The sequence below is a fragment of the Moschus berezovskii genome, chromosome 14 (genome assembly GCF_049115385.1).
Source record: "Moschus berezovskii isolate FMDL1 chromosome 14, NW_MosBer_1.0, whole genome shotgun sequence".
NCBI lineage: Eukaryota > Metazoa > Chordata > Mammalia > Artiodactyla > Moschidae > Moschus > Moschus berezovskii.
The window spans coordinates 44843260-44861437 of record NC_142473.1 but is presented as its reverse complement, the minus strand read 5'-3'; the positions used below and the strand labels follow the sequence as shown (position 1 = coordinate 44861437).

The 18178-nt window shown below is 41.0% G+C and overlaps 1 protein-coding gene across 5 annotated transcripts in view; it reads left to right on the top strand.

The window, feature by feature from the left end:
* MICAL2 (microtubule associated monooxygenase, calponin and LIM domain containing 2) overlaps positions 1-18178 on the top strand; it is a 242343-nt gene that overhangs the window by 189941 nt on the left and 34224 nt on the right. For all 5 annotated transcript variants that reach the window (XM_055423358.2, XM_055423357.2, XM_088843078.1 and 2 more), the window contains 2 exons: positions 13806-13921; positions 17107-17199. In XM_055423358.2, the coding sequence (XP_055279333.2) occupies positions 13806-13921; positions 17107-17199 (209 nt within the window). The remainder of the gene's footprint in view (positions 1-13805; positions 13922-17106; positions 17200-18178) is intronic.

Genomic DNA, 18178 nt, shown 5'->3' with positions numbered 1-18178 from the left:
GGAGCTTAAGTCTATAATCCAATTCTAATTAATTTTGTATAGTATAAATAAAAGTCAAAGTTTTTGACCATGGTTATTCAATTGTTACAGTCCCACTTATTAAAAAGACTGTTCTGTGCTCATTGTGTTACTGTAGGATCTTCATAGATAATCAGCTGACTGTTTATGTATGGGTTTACCACTGTACTTTATTTCATTAATCTGTATGTTTATCCTTACATTCTCTTGACTGCTATAGCTTTAGAATAAGTCTTGCAAACATGTAGTAGGAGTCTTCCAATTTTGTTCTTAAATATTATTTTTGCTATTCTGGGTTTTCTGTGTTTCCAAAAAGTTTAGCTTGTCAATTTCTACCAAATAAGCCTACTGGGGTTTAGATTGAGGTTGTTTTTAATCTATAAATAATTTGGGAAAAATTGATACCTACTGAGTCTTTCAGTCCATGGCGATGGAATATCTCTCAACATTTAAGTTTTCTTAGGTTTCAGTGTGTACTTCCTGCACATATTTTGTTAAACGTATTCCTTAAGAACAACTGAACAACAATGTTCCTTGAGAGTTTCATATTTTGTTGTAGCTGCTATTAGAAGTGGAATGGCTTTCTTAATTTTTATTTTCAGTTGTTGTTCAGTCACTAAGTCATGTCTGACTCTGTGACCTCATGGATAGTAGCCCACCAGGCTCCTCTGTCCATCACTGTCTCCTGGAGTTTGCTCAAATTCATGTCCATTGAGTTGGTGGTGCTATCTAATCATCTCATCCTCTGGCACCCACTTCTCCTTTTGCCTTCAGTCTTTCTTGGTGTCAGGGTCTTTTCCAATGAATTGGCTCTTTGCATCAGGTTGCCAAAGTATTGGAGTTTCAGTTGCTAATATATAGAAACACACTTAACTTTTTATATTGTGCTTGCTAAACTCTCTTATTATTCTAGTAGATATTTTTGTGAGATTTTCTACATAGATAATCATGTTTTCTGAAAATAAAGACAATTTGACATCTTCCTTTCTAGTTTGTATACCTTTTATTTAATTTTATTGTACTGCCTGGGACCTCCTAAAAAATGCTAAATAGAAGTGGAATGCTAAATAGAGCATTGTCGTTTTAACCCAGTATCAGAAGGCTTATATTTCACCACTAAATATATTATTTGCTATAGATTATATTTATTGATTTATAACATTATGTGTTGTATGTGTACAATATTATATTTTGACCCCTATATACACTACAGCATGCTCACCACCAAAGTTTTAGTTTCCATCTATTACCATACAGTTGACCTGCTTTACTCATTTTTCCCTCCCCCTACCCTCTTCCCTCTGGTAATCATTATTCTGTCCTCTGTATTTCCATGTTTTTATTGTGCTTTGATTTGATTTGTTCAATTAATTTATTTTTGTATTCCCTATACCAGTTGCATTATGTATTCCCCATACCATTCCCCGTATCATATGCATTCGTCTTTCTCCATCTCACTTGTTTCACTTAGCATAAACTCATCAAGCCCCATCCATGCTGTCACAAATGGCAAGATGTCATCCTTTTTTATGGATTCTATCATATGGCTTCCCTGGTGGTTCAGCAGTAAAGAATCTGCCTTCAATGCAGGAGAAAGGGGTTTGATCACTGGGTCGGGAAGATCCCCTGGAGGAGGGCACTGCAACCCACTCCAGTATTCTTGCCTGGAGAATCCCATGGACAGAGGAGCCTGGTGGGCTAGTCCATAGGGTAGCAAAGAGTCAGACACGACTGAAGCAACTTAGCAGGCAGGCTGGCTTCTATCATTTACCACATCTATCTTTTCATTCGTTGAGGGGCACTTAGGTTGTTCTCATAACTTGGCTATTGAAAATAATGCGATGATGAACATAATGTGGTATAATATCTTTTGAAATTAGTATCTTGTGCTCTTTGGATAAATATCCAGAACTGGAATAGCTGGATCATATCTGTAATTTTTTGACGAACCTCCATAATGTTTTCTATGGTGGCTGCACCTATTTATCTTCCCACCAACAGTATATGGGGGTTCCTTCTGATAGATGTATAAATAATCAGATTTTCTGTTTCTTCCTATGTCAGTTTTGTAAGCTATGTTTTCCATTAAGTTTGTCTATTTTATCTAAATTTTCAAGTTTATTGTCACAAAATGGTTTCTGGTTAGTAGCTCCCTTTAAAACTCTGTAGAACTTTTTATCTTAAGTATTGGTAAGTGTGTTTTTGTCTCTTTTTTCTTAATTATTCTTGATGGAGGTTATCAACTTTATTCATATTTTTAAGAAGATTTTTGCTTTGTTAATATTTCTGCTTTGTTTTTATTGTCTTTCATAATCTGTTTTTATCTTGAGTATTCTCTTCCTTTTAGTTTCCTTGGGTTCATTTAGTGGCTCTTTTTCTAGTTTCTTGAAGTATTAATAGATCTTAGAGCATCAATTCTCAAATTTTCTCTTTTACATAACATGTACATTCAAAGCTACATTCTAGTCATTTTATTGTACTGTATTTTTATCATCAGCCAATTCAAATTTATTTTATTTCTTCTTTGATCTATAAGTTGTTACAAATTATTGGTAAGTTCTAAACATTTTGAGATTTTTCTACTTATATGTATTTTTTAATTTATTTATTCTTAATTGGAAGATAATTGCTTTACTGTTTTATGTTGGTTTCTGCCATATATCAGCATGAATCAACCATAGGCATACAAATGTCCCCTCCCTCCTGAACCTCCCTCCCACCTCCCATCCCATCCCACTTTCTATTTATATTTCTTATTTTTGATTTCTAGCTTAACCTCACTGTCATCAGAAGATATATTATGTATGACTTCAGTCCTTTGGAATTTGTTGATACTTGCTTTATGGTTTGGCATATTACCAATTTAGTGAATGTTGCATATTCTCTGAAAAAATATTTTCTAGTTATTGTGGAGTTGTTCTATATCAGTCAATTAGATCAAATATATTAGTAGTGTTTGCTCAAATCTTCTGTACCCTTACAGTTTGTCACTTGTACTTCTGACCAACTAGACGTAAGCAGAGGTTCTTCCAGTTCCTTCCTTGGGTTCAATAATTTGCTAATGTGGTGTAGAACTCAACAAACACTTACTTACACTTATTAGTTTATTATAAAGAATATGATAAAGGTTACAAATGAACAGCCTAATGAAGAAATACATAGGGTGAAGTCTGGAAGGATCCCAAGCACAGGAGCTTCTGTTCCCATGCAGCTGGGGTACAACACCCTCCCAGCACATCGATGTGTTCACCAATCTGGAAGCTCTCCAAAACCTGTATTTTAGGGATTTTTATGGTGGCTTAGATCTTCACGACCAAGATAGTCATGATAACGTGATCACTGACCTAGAGCCAGACATCTTGGAATGTGAAGTCAAGTGGGCCTTAGAAAGCATCACTACGAACAAAGCTAGTGGAGGTGATGGAATTCCAGTTGAGCTATTTCAAATCTTGAAAGATGATGCTGTGAAAGTGTTGCACTCAATATGCCAGCAAATTTGGAAAACTCAGCAGTGGCCACAGGATTGGAAAAGGTCGATCTTCATTCCAATCCCAAAGAAAGGCAGTGCCAAAGAATGCTCAAACTACTGCACAATTGCACTCATCTCACACGCTAGTAAAGTCATGCCCAAAATTCTCTAAGCCAGGCTTCAGCAATATGTGAACTGTGAACTCCCAGATGTTCAAGCAGGTTTTAGAAAAGGCAGAGGCACCAGACATCAAATTGCCAACATCCACTGGATCATGGAGAAAGCAAGAGAGTTCCAGAAGAGCATCTATTTCTGCTTCATTGACTATGCCAAAGTCTTTGACTGTGTGGATCACAATAAACTGTGGAAAATTCTGAAAGAGATGGGAATACCAGACCACCTGACCTGCCTCTTGAGAAACCTGTATGCAGGTCAGGAAGCAACAGTCAGAACTGTACATGGAACAACAGACTGGTTCCAAATAGGAAAAGGAGTGTGTCAAGGCTGTATATTGTCACCTTGCTTATTTAACTTATATGCAGAATACATCATGAGGAACGCTGGGCTGGAAGAAGCACAAGCTGGAATCAAGATTGCTGGGAGAAATATCAATAACCTCAGATATGCAGATGACACTACCCTTATGGCAGAAAGTGAAGAGGAACTAAAAAGTCTCTTGATGAAAGTGAAAGAGGAGAGTGAAAGGTTGGCTTGAAGCTCAACATTCAGAAAACAAAGATCATGGCATCTGGTCCCATCACTTCATGGGAAATAGATGGGGAAACAGTGGAAACAGTGTCAGACTTTATTTTTTTGGGCTCCAAAATCACTGCAGATGGTGATTGCAGCCATGAAATTAAAAGACGCTTACTCCTTGGAAGGAAAGTTATGACCAACCTTGATAGTATATTAAAAAGCAGAGACATTACTTTGCCAACCAAGGTCTGTCTAGTCAAGGCTATGGTTTTTCCCGTGGTCATGTATGGATGTGAGAGTTGGACTGTGAAGAAAGCTGATCGCCAAAGAATTGATGCTTTTCAACTGTGGTGTTGGAGAAGACTCTTAAGAGTCCCTTGTACTGCAAGGAGATCCAACCAGTCCATTCTAGAGGAGATCAATCCTGGGTGTTCATTGGAAGGACTGATGCTAAAGCTGAAACTCCAATACTTTGGCCACCTCATGCGACGAGTTGACTCACTGGAAAAGACTCTGATGCTGGGAAAGGTTGGAGGCGGGAGGAGAAGGGGATGACAGAGAATGAGATGGCTAGATGGCATCACCGACTCTGTGGACATGAGTTTGAGTGAACTCCGGGAGTTGGTGATGGACAGGGAGGCCTGGCGTGCTGTGATTCATGGGGTCGCGGAGAGTCGGACGCGACTGAGCGACTGAACTGAACTGATGGTGGCTTCATCACATAGATATAATAGATTATTAGCTCATCTTCCAGCCCCTCTCCCCTCTTCAGAGGACGGGTGTTAGGTATAAAAGTTCCAAGCTTCTAATCATGGTTTCATCTTTCTATAAACCAGCTCCTATTCCCAAGCCCACCAACAGTCACCTCATTAGAACAAAAGATTCTCCTATCACCTAGGACATTCCAAGGGTTTTAGGAGCCCTGTGTCAGGAATTGAGGTCAAAGATCAAATATTAGCAGAAACTGGGACAGAGACCAATACAGAAGGTCCTTGATTTATAATGGTTCAATTTATAATTTTATTTTTTTTACTTTATTATGGTGGAAAAGCAATAGGCATGCAGTAGAAGCCATTCCTCAATTTTGAATTTTGATCTCTTCCCAGGCTAGAGATACGTGCTGACATATTCTATGGAGAGTCACAGCTCCCAGTCAGCCAGGAGATCACAAGGGTAAATAGCTGACATTCTTACGCTCATCTGCACTCAACCATTTGGTTTCTCACTTCAGCATGCTGCTGCTGCTGCTGCTAAGTCACTTCAGTCGTGTCCGACTCTGTGTGACCCCATAGATGGAAGCCCACCAGGCTCCCCCGTCCCTGGGATTCTCCAGGCAAGAACACTGGAGTGGGTTGCCATTTCCTTCTCCAATGTGTAAAAGTAAAAAGTGAAAGTCGCTCAGTCGTGTCCGACCCTTAGCCACCCCATGGACTACAGCCTACCAGGCTCCTCCATCCATGGGATTCTCTAGGCAATAGTACTGGAGTGGCTTGCCATTGCCTTCTCCGCACTTCAGCATAGTATTCAATAAACTATATGAGATTTTCTACACATTGTTATAAAACAGGCTTTGTATTAGATGATTTTTTTCCCCAACTATAGGCAATTAAAGTGTTCTGAGCACATTTTAGGTAGGATAAGCTAAGCTATGACATTTAGTAAGTGAGATGTATGGAATGAATGTTCAACTTAGCAGTATTTTCAACTTAGAATGGGTTTGTTGGGATGTAACCCCATTGTCGGAGAAGGCAATGGCAAGCCACTCCAGTACTCTTGCCTAGAAAATCCCATGGATGGAGGAGCCTGGTAGGCTGCAGTCCGTGGGGTCGCTAAGGGTCGGACACGACTGAGCAACTTCACTTTCACTTTTCACTTTCATGCATTGGAGAAGGAAATGGCAACCCACTCCAGTGTTCTTGCCTGGAGAATCCCAGGGACAGGGGAGCCTGGTGGGCTTCCGTCTATGGGGTCACACAGAGTTGGACACGACTGAAGTGACTTAGCAGCAGCAGCAGCAACCCCATTGTAAGTTGAGGATTATCAATAGATGTATTTCTTATTATTTCACACAAACTTACATTAAATAGTCAATTGTCTTTTAAAGAAATTAAAAACCACAAAGAAAAGTTATTTTATATTTACCATTCTGAAATTCTTCATTCCATCTGGTATATTCCTTCTGCTACAGAGCTTTATAAAAATTTTTTTGTATCCATGTCTGTTAACAACAAATTATTCTAACTTTTTTTTCCTTAAAAAAGATCACCTTTATTCTTGCTTTAAGTTGAATGTGCTGTTTCACTGGACATAGAATCATAAACTGACAGATGATTTTGTTCTTTAAGCATTTTAATGGTGCTCTATTGTCTTTTGGCTTATTTCAGTTCTGACAAGATGTTCATGGATATTCTTATGTTGGTTTCCATGTAGGAAATGTATTATTTTTCTCAGTCTGCTTTTAAGATTTTGTCTACATCTCTGGTCTTTGGCAATTTTATTATCATGAGGCTTGCTATGATTTTCTTTGTGTTTACCCTGCTTGTGGTTTTTTGAGCTTATTGAAGCTATGGATTTACAATTTTTTTTTAATTTGCATGATTTTCAGCAGTATTATGTCAACTACATTTTCTGTTCCTGCCGTTCTCCCTCTATCTTCTGGTTCTCCAGTCACATGTATTTTAGACCATTTGATTTTGCATCACACATCACTGAGGTCTGTTCATTTTTTTCAGTGTCTTTTTCTCTGTGCTTCAATTTGGATAGTTTTTTATTTTATTGCTATTATTTAAAATCACTGAATATTTTCTTCTGCAGTGCTTAGTCTACTGGCAGTATTTAGTCTGCTGTTAAACTGATCTGGTGAACATTTCATTTCAGATTTTATAATTTTCATCTTCATAGGGTTCACTTGATTCTTTTAAAAATATTTTTCATTTCTGTCCTCATTCTGTTCATGTTTTCTTTTTAAATTCTTGAGCACATTAACTCTTTTTAAAATCGTTGTCTAGTTTCATGGGCTTCGCTGGTGGCTCAGATGGTAAAGAATCTGCCTGCAATGTGGGAGACCTGGGTTCAGTCCCTGGGTTGGGAAGATCCCCTGGAGAAGGGAAAGGCTACCCAATCCAGTTCCTGCCTAGAGAATTCCAAGGACAGAGGAGCCTGGCATACTCCTTGCAATTGCAGAGTCAGACACAACTGAGAGACTTTCACTAACTCACTCACTAGTTTCATCATTTCTGAGTCTTATTTTATTGATTGATTTTTCTCTTGATTATCGACTCATTTTCCTGCTTTTTTGTGTATCTAGTAACTGTTTCTAATTTTCTTGAAGAGATCTCTAGTCTTTCCCATTCTATTCTTTGCATTGATCACTTGGGAAGGCTTTCTTATCTCTCCTTGCTATTCTTTGGAACTCTGCATTCAAATGGGTATATCTTTCCTTATCTCCTTTGCCTTTCCATATCTCTTCTTATCTGTAAGGCCTCCTCAGACAACTATTTTGCCTTTTTGCATTTCTTTTTCTTGGGAATGGTCTGGATCCTTGCCTCCTGAACAATGTCATGAACCTCCATCCATAGTTCTTCAGGCACTCTGTCTATCACATCTAACTGTTAAAGCATCTACCTCCAATGAGGGAGACCCGGGTTCGATCCCTGGATCGGGAAGATCCCCTGGAGAAGGAAACGCTAACCCACTCCAGTATTCTTGCCTGGAGAATCCCATGGACAGAGAAGCCTGATAGGCTACAGTCCACAGGGTCGCAAAGAATCGGACACAACTGAGCGATGGGACGAAACGGAACGGACTGTATAATTGTAAGGGATTTTATTTAGATCATACCTGAATGGTCTAGTGTTTTTTCCTACTTTCTTCAATTTAAGTCTGAATTTGGCAATAAGGAGTTCATGATCTGAGCTATAATCAGCTCCCGGTCTTGTTTTTGCTGACTGTATAGAGCTTCTCCATCTTTGGCTGCAAAGGATATAATCAACTTGATTTCAGTGTTGACCATCTGGTGATGTCCATGTGTAGAGTCTTCTCTTGTGTTATTGGAAGAGGGTGTTTGCTGTGACCAGTATGTTCTCTTGGCAAAACTCTGTTAGCCTTTGCCCTGCTTCATTCTGTACTCCAAGGCCAAATTTGCCTGTTACTCCAGGTATTTCTTGACGTACTTTTGCATTCCAGTCCCCTATAATGAAAAGGACATCTTTTTTGGGTGTTAGTTCTAGAAGGTCTTGTAGATCTTCATAGAACCATTCAACTTCATCTTCAGCGTTACTGGTCAGGGCATAGACTTGGATTACTGTGATATTGAATGGTTTGCCTTGGAAATGAACAGAGATCATTCTGTCATTTTTGAGATTGCATACAAGTACTGCATTTTGAACTCTTTTGTTGACCATGATGGCTACTCCATTTCTTCTAAGTGATTCTTGCCTACAGTAGTAGATATAATGGTCATCTGAGTTAAATTCACCCATTTCAGTCCATTTTAGTTTGCTAATTCCTAAAATGTCAATGTTCACTCTTGCCATCTCCTGTTTGACCACTTCCAATTTGCCTTGATTCATGGACCTAATATTCCAGGTTTCTATGCAGTATTGCTCTTTACAGCATCAGACTTTACTTCCATCACCAGTCACATCCACAACAGGAAAAAAATAGAGGAAAACAATAGATGAAAAAGACTAGAGATCTCTTCAAGAAAATTAGAGATACCAAGGTAATATTTCATGCAAAGATGGGCACAATAGAAGACAGAAATGGTATGGACCTAACAGAAGCAAAAGATATTAAGAAGAGGTGGCAAGAATACACAGAAGAACTATACAAAAAAGATCTTCATGACCCAGATAATCACTGTGCTGTGATCACTCACCTAGAGCTAGACATCCTGGAATGCTAAGTCAAGTGGGACCTAGGAAGCATCACTACAAAGAAAGCTAGTGGATGTGATGGAATTCCAGTTGAGCTATTTCAAATCCTAACAGATGATGCTGTGAAAGTACTGCACTCAATATGCCAGCAAATTTGGAAAACTCAGCAGTGGCCACAGGACTGGAAAAGGTCAGTGTTCATTCCAATCCCAAAGAAAGGCAATGCCAAAGAATGCTCAAACTACTGCACAATGCACTCATCTCACACGGTAGTAAAGTGATGCCTGAAATTCTCCAAGCCAGGCTTCAACAATACATGAACCATGAACTTCCAGATGTTCAAGCTGGTTTTAGAAAAGGGAGAGGAACCAGAGATCAAATTGCCAAAATCCATTGGATCATCAAAAAAGCAAGAGAGTTCCAGAAAAGCATCTATTTCTGCTTTATTGACTATGCCAAAGCCTTTGACTGTGTGGATCACAATAAAGTGGGGGAAATTCTGAGAGAGATGGGAATACCAGACCACCTGACCTGCCTCTTGAGAAATCTGTATGCAGGTCAGGAAGAAACAGTTAGAACTGGACATGGAACAACAGACTGGTTCCAAATAGGGAAAGGAATATGTCAAAGCTGTATATTGGCACCATGCTTATTTAACTTATATGCAGAGTACATCATGAGGAACGTTGGGCTGGATGAAGCACAAGCTGGAATCAAGATTGCAGGGAGAAATATCAATAACCTCAGATATGCAGATGACACCACCCTTATGGCAGAAAGTGAAGAAGAACTAAAGAGCCTCTTAATGAAAGTGAAAGAGGAGAGTGAAAAAGTTGGCTTAAACTCAACATTCAGAAAACTAAGATCATGGCATCTGGTCCCATCACTTCATGCAAATAGAGGGGGAAGCAATGGAAATAGTGAGAGACTTTATTCTTTTGGGCTCCAAAATCACTGCAGATGGTGATTGCAGCCATGAAATTAAAAGATGCTTGCTCCTTGGAAGAAAAGTTATGACCACCCTAGACAGCATATTAAAAAGCAGAGACATTACTTTGCCTACAAAGGTCTGTCTAGTCAAACCTATGATTTTTCCAGTGGTCATGTATGGATGTGAGAGTTGGACTCTAAAGAAAGCTGAGCGCTGAAGAATTGATGCTTTTCAACTGTGGTGCTGGAGAAGACTCTTGAGAGTCCGTTGGACTGCAAGGAGATCCAACCAGTCCATCCTAAAGGAAATCAGTCCTGAATATTCGCTGGAAGGACTGATGTTGAAGCTGAAACTCCAATACTTTGGCCATCTGATGCGAAGAAGTGACTCATTGGAAAAGACCCTGATGCTGGGAAACATTGAAGGCAGGAGGAGAAGGGGATGACAGAGGATGAGATGGTTGGATGGCATCACCAACTCAGTGGACATGACTTGGGGTAAACTCCGGGAGTTGGTGATGGACTGAAGGCCTGGTGTGCTGCAGTCCATGGGGTCACAAAAAGTCGGACACATCTGAGTGACTGACCTGAACTGAACTGAGTAACTGTTTACTGGCTGCTAGATTTGTGGGGCTGCAAAGAGTCAGATATGACTGAGCAATTAAAAACAAAATAATTTTGTAAATATTACATTTTTGAGTGTCTCGATTTTGTTCCTTCATTTAAAGAATGTTCTATAGGCATTAAAGAATGTTTGGCAGGCAGTAAAGTAACTTGCAGATCAATTTGTTTCTTTCAAGGCTGGTTTTTAAACTTATTCAGTTATGTCTATAATTACCTTTATTCTAGGACTAATTTATCCCTATTACTCAAGTGTGATTCTTCTGTGGTCTCCACTCTAATGCCCTCAATGTTTGCTCTACCCTAGTTGGGTAAAACTTGTAGCTTTCCCAGTCTTATGAAAGCTGTAGAGATTGTTTATGCTATAATTTTGCAACAGTTATCGGCCCAACCTTGTGCAGTCTCTCTCTGTGCATCTATGATAGACTGAAGTTGATGTCTATGTTTTTTTCTGAAGTCCTTTTTCAGCAAAGCTCCTTCCTCTCAAGTAGTCTTCCCCACATATTCCAGTTGTCTCAGTCCAGTCAAACACTGACCTCTGTCTTCTCAAAGAATCTGCTGTGCTCTGTTTAGGTTCTTCCTACCTGCACTGTGGTCTGGAAAGTGTCTGTAGGCAGAAAACTACCGATTGCGGGGCTTACCTCATCTGCTGTGTTCCTGCTTTTATCACAGTTCTGCACTGCCTCTTGTCCAACGTCTGGAAGCAAAGCAGCTGCTTCATATATTTCGTCCTGACTTCTAGTGCTTTGTGGTGGGAGATCAATTCCAGAATCAGTCACTCTGTTGTAGCCAGAGTAGAACAATGCTGCCAAGCTTTATAAGCTTTGCAAGTGAAAACTAAGCTAGAATGAATGGTTCTATGATGGAATAGAGCACAGGGGGAGAGATTTAGGGGTAACTGTTTAACTTTATATAACTTTGCCAGAAGTTTAAGAAGTGCTTCATATTTAGAATAACATTTTCTTCTCAATTTCAAAAGAAAATTCAATAGAAATATTTATGTTTGAGAATTAGAAAACATTTTAAATTTAGATACTATACTTCCTCCACAAAATAAAGATTAATCAGGCAGTTTTATAGGTGGCACAAGTGGTAAAGAACCCACCTGCCAATGCAGGAGACATAAGAGGCATGGGTTTGATCCCTGGGTTGGGAGAGTCTCCTGGAGGAGGGCATGGCTACCCATTCCAGTATTCTTGCCTGGAGAATCCCATGGATACAGGGTCCAAAGCTATAGTCCATAGGGTCTCAAAGAGTCAGACACGACTGAAGTGACTTATCATGACACTAATATTGCAGTAGTGTTCATTGGGATCAATGATGATGATGTAGCAATAGCTGCTGCTTCATTATCTGGGCGAGGCAGCTGATGGTGATGAAAACATTTATTTAAGCACCTGCAATGAACCAGGCAGGATTCCCAAGTGGCTCAGTAGTTAAGCATCATCTGCCAATGCAGGAGATGTGGGTTTGATCCCTGGGTCAGGAAAATCACCTGGAGGAGGAAATGGCAACCCACTCCAGTATCCTTGCCTGGACAATCCCCTGGACAGAGAAGCATGGAGGGCTATAGTCCATGGGGTCACAAAGAGTTGGACATGACTGAGCATGCACACATGTATCCAATGAAGCAGGTACTGTGTTAGACTCTTTATATTGATCTTTCTTCTTCCACAGCAGTTCTGCAAGTTAGAAATCACAATCCCCAGAAACTCAAGGGCTGAAGTTAGTTCCTCAAGCTTACAGAAGGGAATATTCAGTGCTTAAAATACTCAGCAGTAATTTAGTGGCTTGAGCTGGGACACAATCTCAGATCCCTACCAACAATGCCTCCACCATTATTATGCTGCTCCTGATTCTATCTTCACCTGAGCTTTCCCATCTGGCAAATTAAAGTGAAAAACAGTTAACTCCCTCCCCAGAGAGTCTGTGTTATTATATAGATGTTTTGCATTATTTTGCTTTGAATAACAGCATATGTAAATGTGTTCCTGGAGGTTAAAATTACCCTTATTTTTTAAAACTTGGCCTCTCCCACTGGGGTGAATAGTTGAAAATTACAGGGAAGAAAAGGCAGGCTGGAGAGAATGTTAGTCAGCTTGAAAGTGCCTCTCCTCCCTCCGTACCCAGCACACATTTCTCTTTAGATAGAACCTGCCATGGCAGAGTAAAGATGAGTAAGTTTTCTATCACAGAGTCCTAGCTGGTTCTGATATCCAGTGTTTAGGGTGGGTTAATCCAGATATTAATCATTGACTCTGCTTCAGGTTGATGTGTCTGGGCAGATGTTCTTGCTGAGCAGAATACAAGTCTCCTATGGCACCTGAAAGACTTTATCACACATGGTCCCCAGAGAAGTCATAAAGAGATTTGAACAAACACGGGCACTTCCTGCCTCTAAACATCTACCTCTTGTTGAGGAGTTGGCATGTCCCCTCGACTTCAGCTCTCCCATGGGCCTGGAATTGTTGAGTCCTCCCTATCTTAAACTGCCTTTTCTGGCATTTGAATCATCACTTCGATGATGTGATAATATCTGCAAGTTGGGAAAATAAAAGTGGCATTTGTTTAGCCATAATTAATGAAATATTTATGTTGCATGAGACTATGTGATAAAACCTTAGGCTTAGAGTCCTTTTGCTTCTGATTACATTTGGGATTTTTTTTTTCTATGACCAGACATTCTGACGCCAGCCCTTTTACACTGAGCAGATGTCATGTAGTAAAAATGGGTGCCAGATGCTGTGAGCCGCAGAAGGGCGATTTGTTTAAGAGCTGGCTCCGACTTTTTTGCATTCAATTACTCTGCAGAACGAACCTTACACAAGCATTTAGGTAACTCAGCTAACTTCAGACACGCATTTTAATAATAGATTTCATCTCTGAATGCATTCTAAGCAACACACCATATAAATGGTGTTTAAGGAATTAATTGATTTCTGCATAATACCTTTTTTTTTTTTTTTACATGAAAAGAGAGCTGCAAAGCTCTTGGCAGGGACCCAGAAATGTAATTAACGTGGAGGGCCAAATTTCCAGTTGCCCTTAGGTGCTGCTGCTTCATGCTCACGGCAGGTGCAGGGAAGGGAGGGTGGGGAGGAAGAGAACGGGGGTGGCAGGGAGGAGGGAGAGGCGGCTCTGGGTCATGAAGCAGAAGAAGCTAGGAGTTCAAGTGAGTTCTGTTCCCATTTCAGGTCCCACGCACGTCCCCATCAGAGCGCAGGGGACAGGGACTATCTCTTCCACCTCTTCCTCCACCACCTCCTCTGCAGATGAGGAATTCCATCCCCAGCCTTCCTCATGGTCAAAGGTAACAACACTTGGCAAAACAACGGGGGCCTTGGCTTGTGGGGGCCGTTTTACCATCCAGATTTCAGACCCAATGTGGGCTCCAGCTGCAGCAGTTTCATTAGGAAGATCGTGTTTCATTGCATCTGACAGCCACCACTCTGTTTTACCTGGAACACCCTAAGGATTATCTTTATATATATATATATATATATATATAACTTTTAGAAGCTTGCTTTTCTCAGAAATGTCAAAATGGGAAGGCAGAAAAAACCAGACGTATTTACTTGAAACCATTTGGTGACTGTGGCTCTTAAAGTGGGTTTAATATGTGATCCAACAAGCAAACCATTGAAAAAAATTACAGCAAGCAGATGCATATTTCCCTGGGGGAAGCACAGCTTCATTTAAGAAGCACTAGAGGCAGATTGCATGGAAAATGTTATGTTTATTCTAATCAGAAATGCGAAATGAACCATGCAGTTGCATCTAGACTCCGAGGATCCCCACTGACTAGCTGAGTGCCGGCAGGGGGACAGCCATTCTTCTCTTTGCTTAATGAACATTAGTCTATGGAGCACCCTTTAAACAACTCCTGTACCCATGGATTTAAAAAGACAGACGTTGTTGTGTGTCTTTAAATGCATCTGTATGTCACATACATGGAGACATGCATCCCATGACCAAATCCCACCACTGTTTCCTTTGTCTTCTGGGGCTGGAAGGGCTGAATGGCTGGACCGCATATGCTTCCTGGGCGGACAGAGAAGCAGTTCACTGCTGTGGCAGTGTTTACTTTTTGGAGCAGTGAGGATCTAAGGAGAAAGAGAGAGAACCAAATTTATTTACTTAAACTCAACTTTTCCATATCTGGCACTAGGAGCTTTGGCGTCATCTCAAGTCACTCAGGGGTTCCAGCTCCCCAAGGCCCAGCTTGGAACAAGTCAGGAGGGAACGGGGACATGCGTGTGTGTGAGAGAGAGAGAGAGAGAGAAAGAGAAGAGAGGAGGGAGGGAGAGAGGGGGGAGAGAATGAGAGTAAGACAGTACTGAGAGAGTTCTAATTTCTGACTGTGGGTGTGTCTGATTAGTTTGGCACTCAACACAAATGAATTCTGTGTGTTGATTTCTAGGGTTTCCCTACAGGCCCTCTGACCCCCTTGAGTGACCCTGAGTTAATTCTGTATTCACATGGGGCAGAGACCCCAGCATCAACCATCTTGACACTCATGGGGACTAAAAGAATGGAGTGGCCCAAAGCTCTCAAAATAGCAAGACCATGATAACCTAGGGCAAGCCTTCCAAATAGATCTGTGTCTTCCTGGTGACCCAGAACAGAGCTGATGATCATATAAGCCTGCAGTGTGGTATAACTGGGCTTCCCAGGTAGCGCCTTGGTAAAGAATCCGCCTGCCAATGCAGGAGACATGGGTTTGATCCCTGGGTCAGGAAGGTCCCCTGGAATAGGAAATGGCAATCCACTCTCAGTATTTTTGCCTAAGAAATTCCATGAACAGAGGAGCCTGGCGGGCTACAGTCCATGGGGTTGCAAAGAGTCAGATGACTGAGAAGTCATGTATGTGGCAAAGCTTGCTGGTGCTTCTGGCTTCTGACACGGCCCATTCTTCAGGAAGGGAAGCTGGCAAAAAGACTCCTTCTTTACCACTTCTCAGAGCTCACACTGAAGGAATGGAAGGAGTGTTTTCCCCTTTGGTTTTTTAATCTATTTTGCCCCATACAGATATGTCCCCAACCACGTGGCATAGAGCCCATGTCAGCTCAAGTGAACCTTTACTCAGGAAACTGGTGTGTGTGTTAGTTGCTCGGTCGTGTCCGACTCTTTGCGACTCATGGACTGTAGTCTGCCAGGCTCCTCTGTTCATGGAATTCTTCAGGCAAGAATACTGAGTGGGTTGCCATGCCCTTCTCCAGGACAGGAAACTGGAGACAAAATAAATACCCTCACCTCTCTGCTCTGCACCCCTCCTCTCAAATTAATGCCTGGATCTGACAGATGGGGACAGGCAGCTTGTCTTCAGCCCTGCCAGATTTCTCTCTTTCTCTCTCCTTTATCTTTTTCTTCCTTAGCCTCTTTCCTTTCCCCTCTGTATCATCACCACTATCACTAAGGATGTAAGAAGTGTGCCTGGTGCTTCATAAGGTTATATGAGTGTTTGTTGATATATCATCCTTTTTGTTCATGTCATCATCTTAATAAAAGACAGTACGAGACTTTCTTTACCCATCTAGGTTCTGCTTTGCTGACTCTTGATAAAGGAGTTAGGCTTTGGCAACTTCACTGCTGTAAAGTGCTGAGATGGTATGAGGCTGTCAAGGCATCCTCACTGAAATTGCTTGAATGGTCTTAATTTAGGGTGAAAGTTTAATATTTCTATAAAACAGAGGTGCGTGATGTACCTGCACTGTATTGGGCATGGGAAAGATAGAATAAACTAGATGGAAATATGAACACTTAGATTCAGGTTACCTGGGCTTAGCTACTGGTGCTTCCAATTCCTGATTGTGTCATCTTGGGTAAGTTATTTAACTTCTCTGAGTTCTGACTTCCTTGTCTATTTTAAAAAAAACATAATTTGAAGAATAAATAAGATGACATTTGTGCAGTAATCAGTACAGTGTCTGGCATATAGTACTCAGTACTTGCTGGCATTTATTATGTAGATTAGTATAATGAGTGCTCAAGAGATATTTGTTAAATAAGGGACTGATTCTCCACAGAGGTTGAGTTAGCCAATCTCTGGACAACTGCCAGTGATTTCCACCATGCCCCTCTCCACCCCAGCCTTCTAAGAAAGGTCCCAGTCACTTAAAGTAGGGATTTCCTCATCCAAATGGCCTAGAACCTTTGCAGTGGTTGACAGTCAATCTAGAAGTTGTCCTAGACTTGTCATGAAGACCTGGATCAAGTTTTGTAAATTCATCAATTCTGAGTGTTCTGTATTCTACCAGCCCAGGCACACAGAGAACCCGGTGGTATTAATGATGTATTTGTACATAGTGAAGTAGGGAAGGAAATCTATCGTCTGCCTTGATAGAGAACATTTCTATCATTGCCAAAAGCTCTGTTGGACATCACTGTTCTAGAAGTTAAGCAGTGGTTTGGTTGGAAAGTGTAGAGGCTGTGACAGTATTTTGTAAGTTTCAACTCCATTTTCCTTAGACATATTTTTCTTCTTGGTTATTGTAGGAGAGGAAGACACTTAGAAGAAGAAGGAAGCTGGAAAAAGCAACCAAACAATTGGTTAAGCGAGAAGAATTGAAAAGACTTCATAAAGCTCAGGTCAGAAAACAAACGAGTGAGTGGGTCTGGGTTGCTGGGAATCTGGGTCTGGAAGCCCTTTGGAAATCTGTGTTGAACTGGGAAAGCTGAGCTGGAGAAAGATCAGTCTCTCTTCTCTAAGCACCAGGCTTGTGGCTGTTCTGAAGGCTGTGGTTCAATCCCTAGTGGGACTCCGAGGCCAGAGAGCCCAGGTGTTGAGTTGGCCCACTCCCAGCTGCCTTTCCATCTGCAGGCGTGTGTCCTGCAAAGTGAGCTGGAATGGTAGCCAACACATGGCCTTGGAATCCATCCCAGGCCCTGACTGCCACACAGCAGTGGCCTTCATTTTGTCCTCTGTGAGGATATAACCTTCTCTCGAATTTCTGACAGTATCTTTGCTGAACTGACAGCTCTTGGGGCTGTCTCTGTTCCAAGTTAGTTGAACACATAAGCATCTACTATTCTGCTATAGACTTCTTGGCCTAATTGTTTACTGCAAACATTTTTGCTCAAGTAGATCTACTGACCTGCAAAATGAAGCAGAAAGTCAAGGCACTCCCGGACCCCAAACCTAGTCTTGAAAAGCAGTTGAGTTTTTGGACAAAGGGACCTAAAATGACCACTTAGGTTAATGTGGTGTACCCTTACATCCCCTTCTCCAGTAACTCACTTTATCCAGCTGTGTAGTCTGGTAAGTTGTTTCTGACAAGAAGGAAGTCACTAAATCTTTCTTTACTCTTCTCAGTGGCTGACTTGGGAGCCACCCTCTTCACCTAGCAGTTGGGGAAAATTAAATTCCCTCTGTCCATCCTCACCTTCTGAAACAGGCTTTCTTAAAACATTTCAACTTTTCCTTCTGAGAACAAGATATCTTTATGAAACAGATTGGCAAACTCAACAATTTCTTCTTCTTATATTGGGTTGACCAAAAAGTTCATTCAGGTTTTTCCATGCGATGTTATGGAAAAACCCCAGCAGGTTTTTTTGCCAACCTGATATT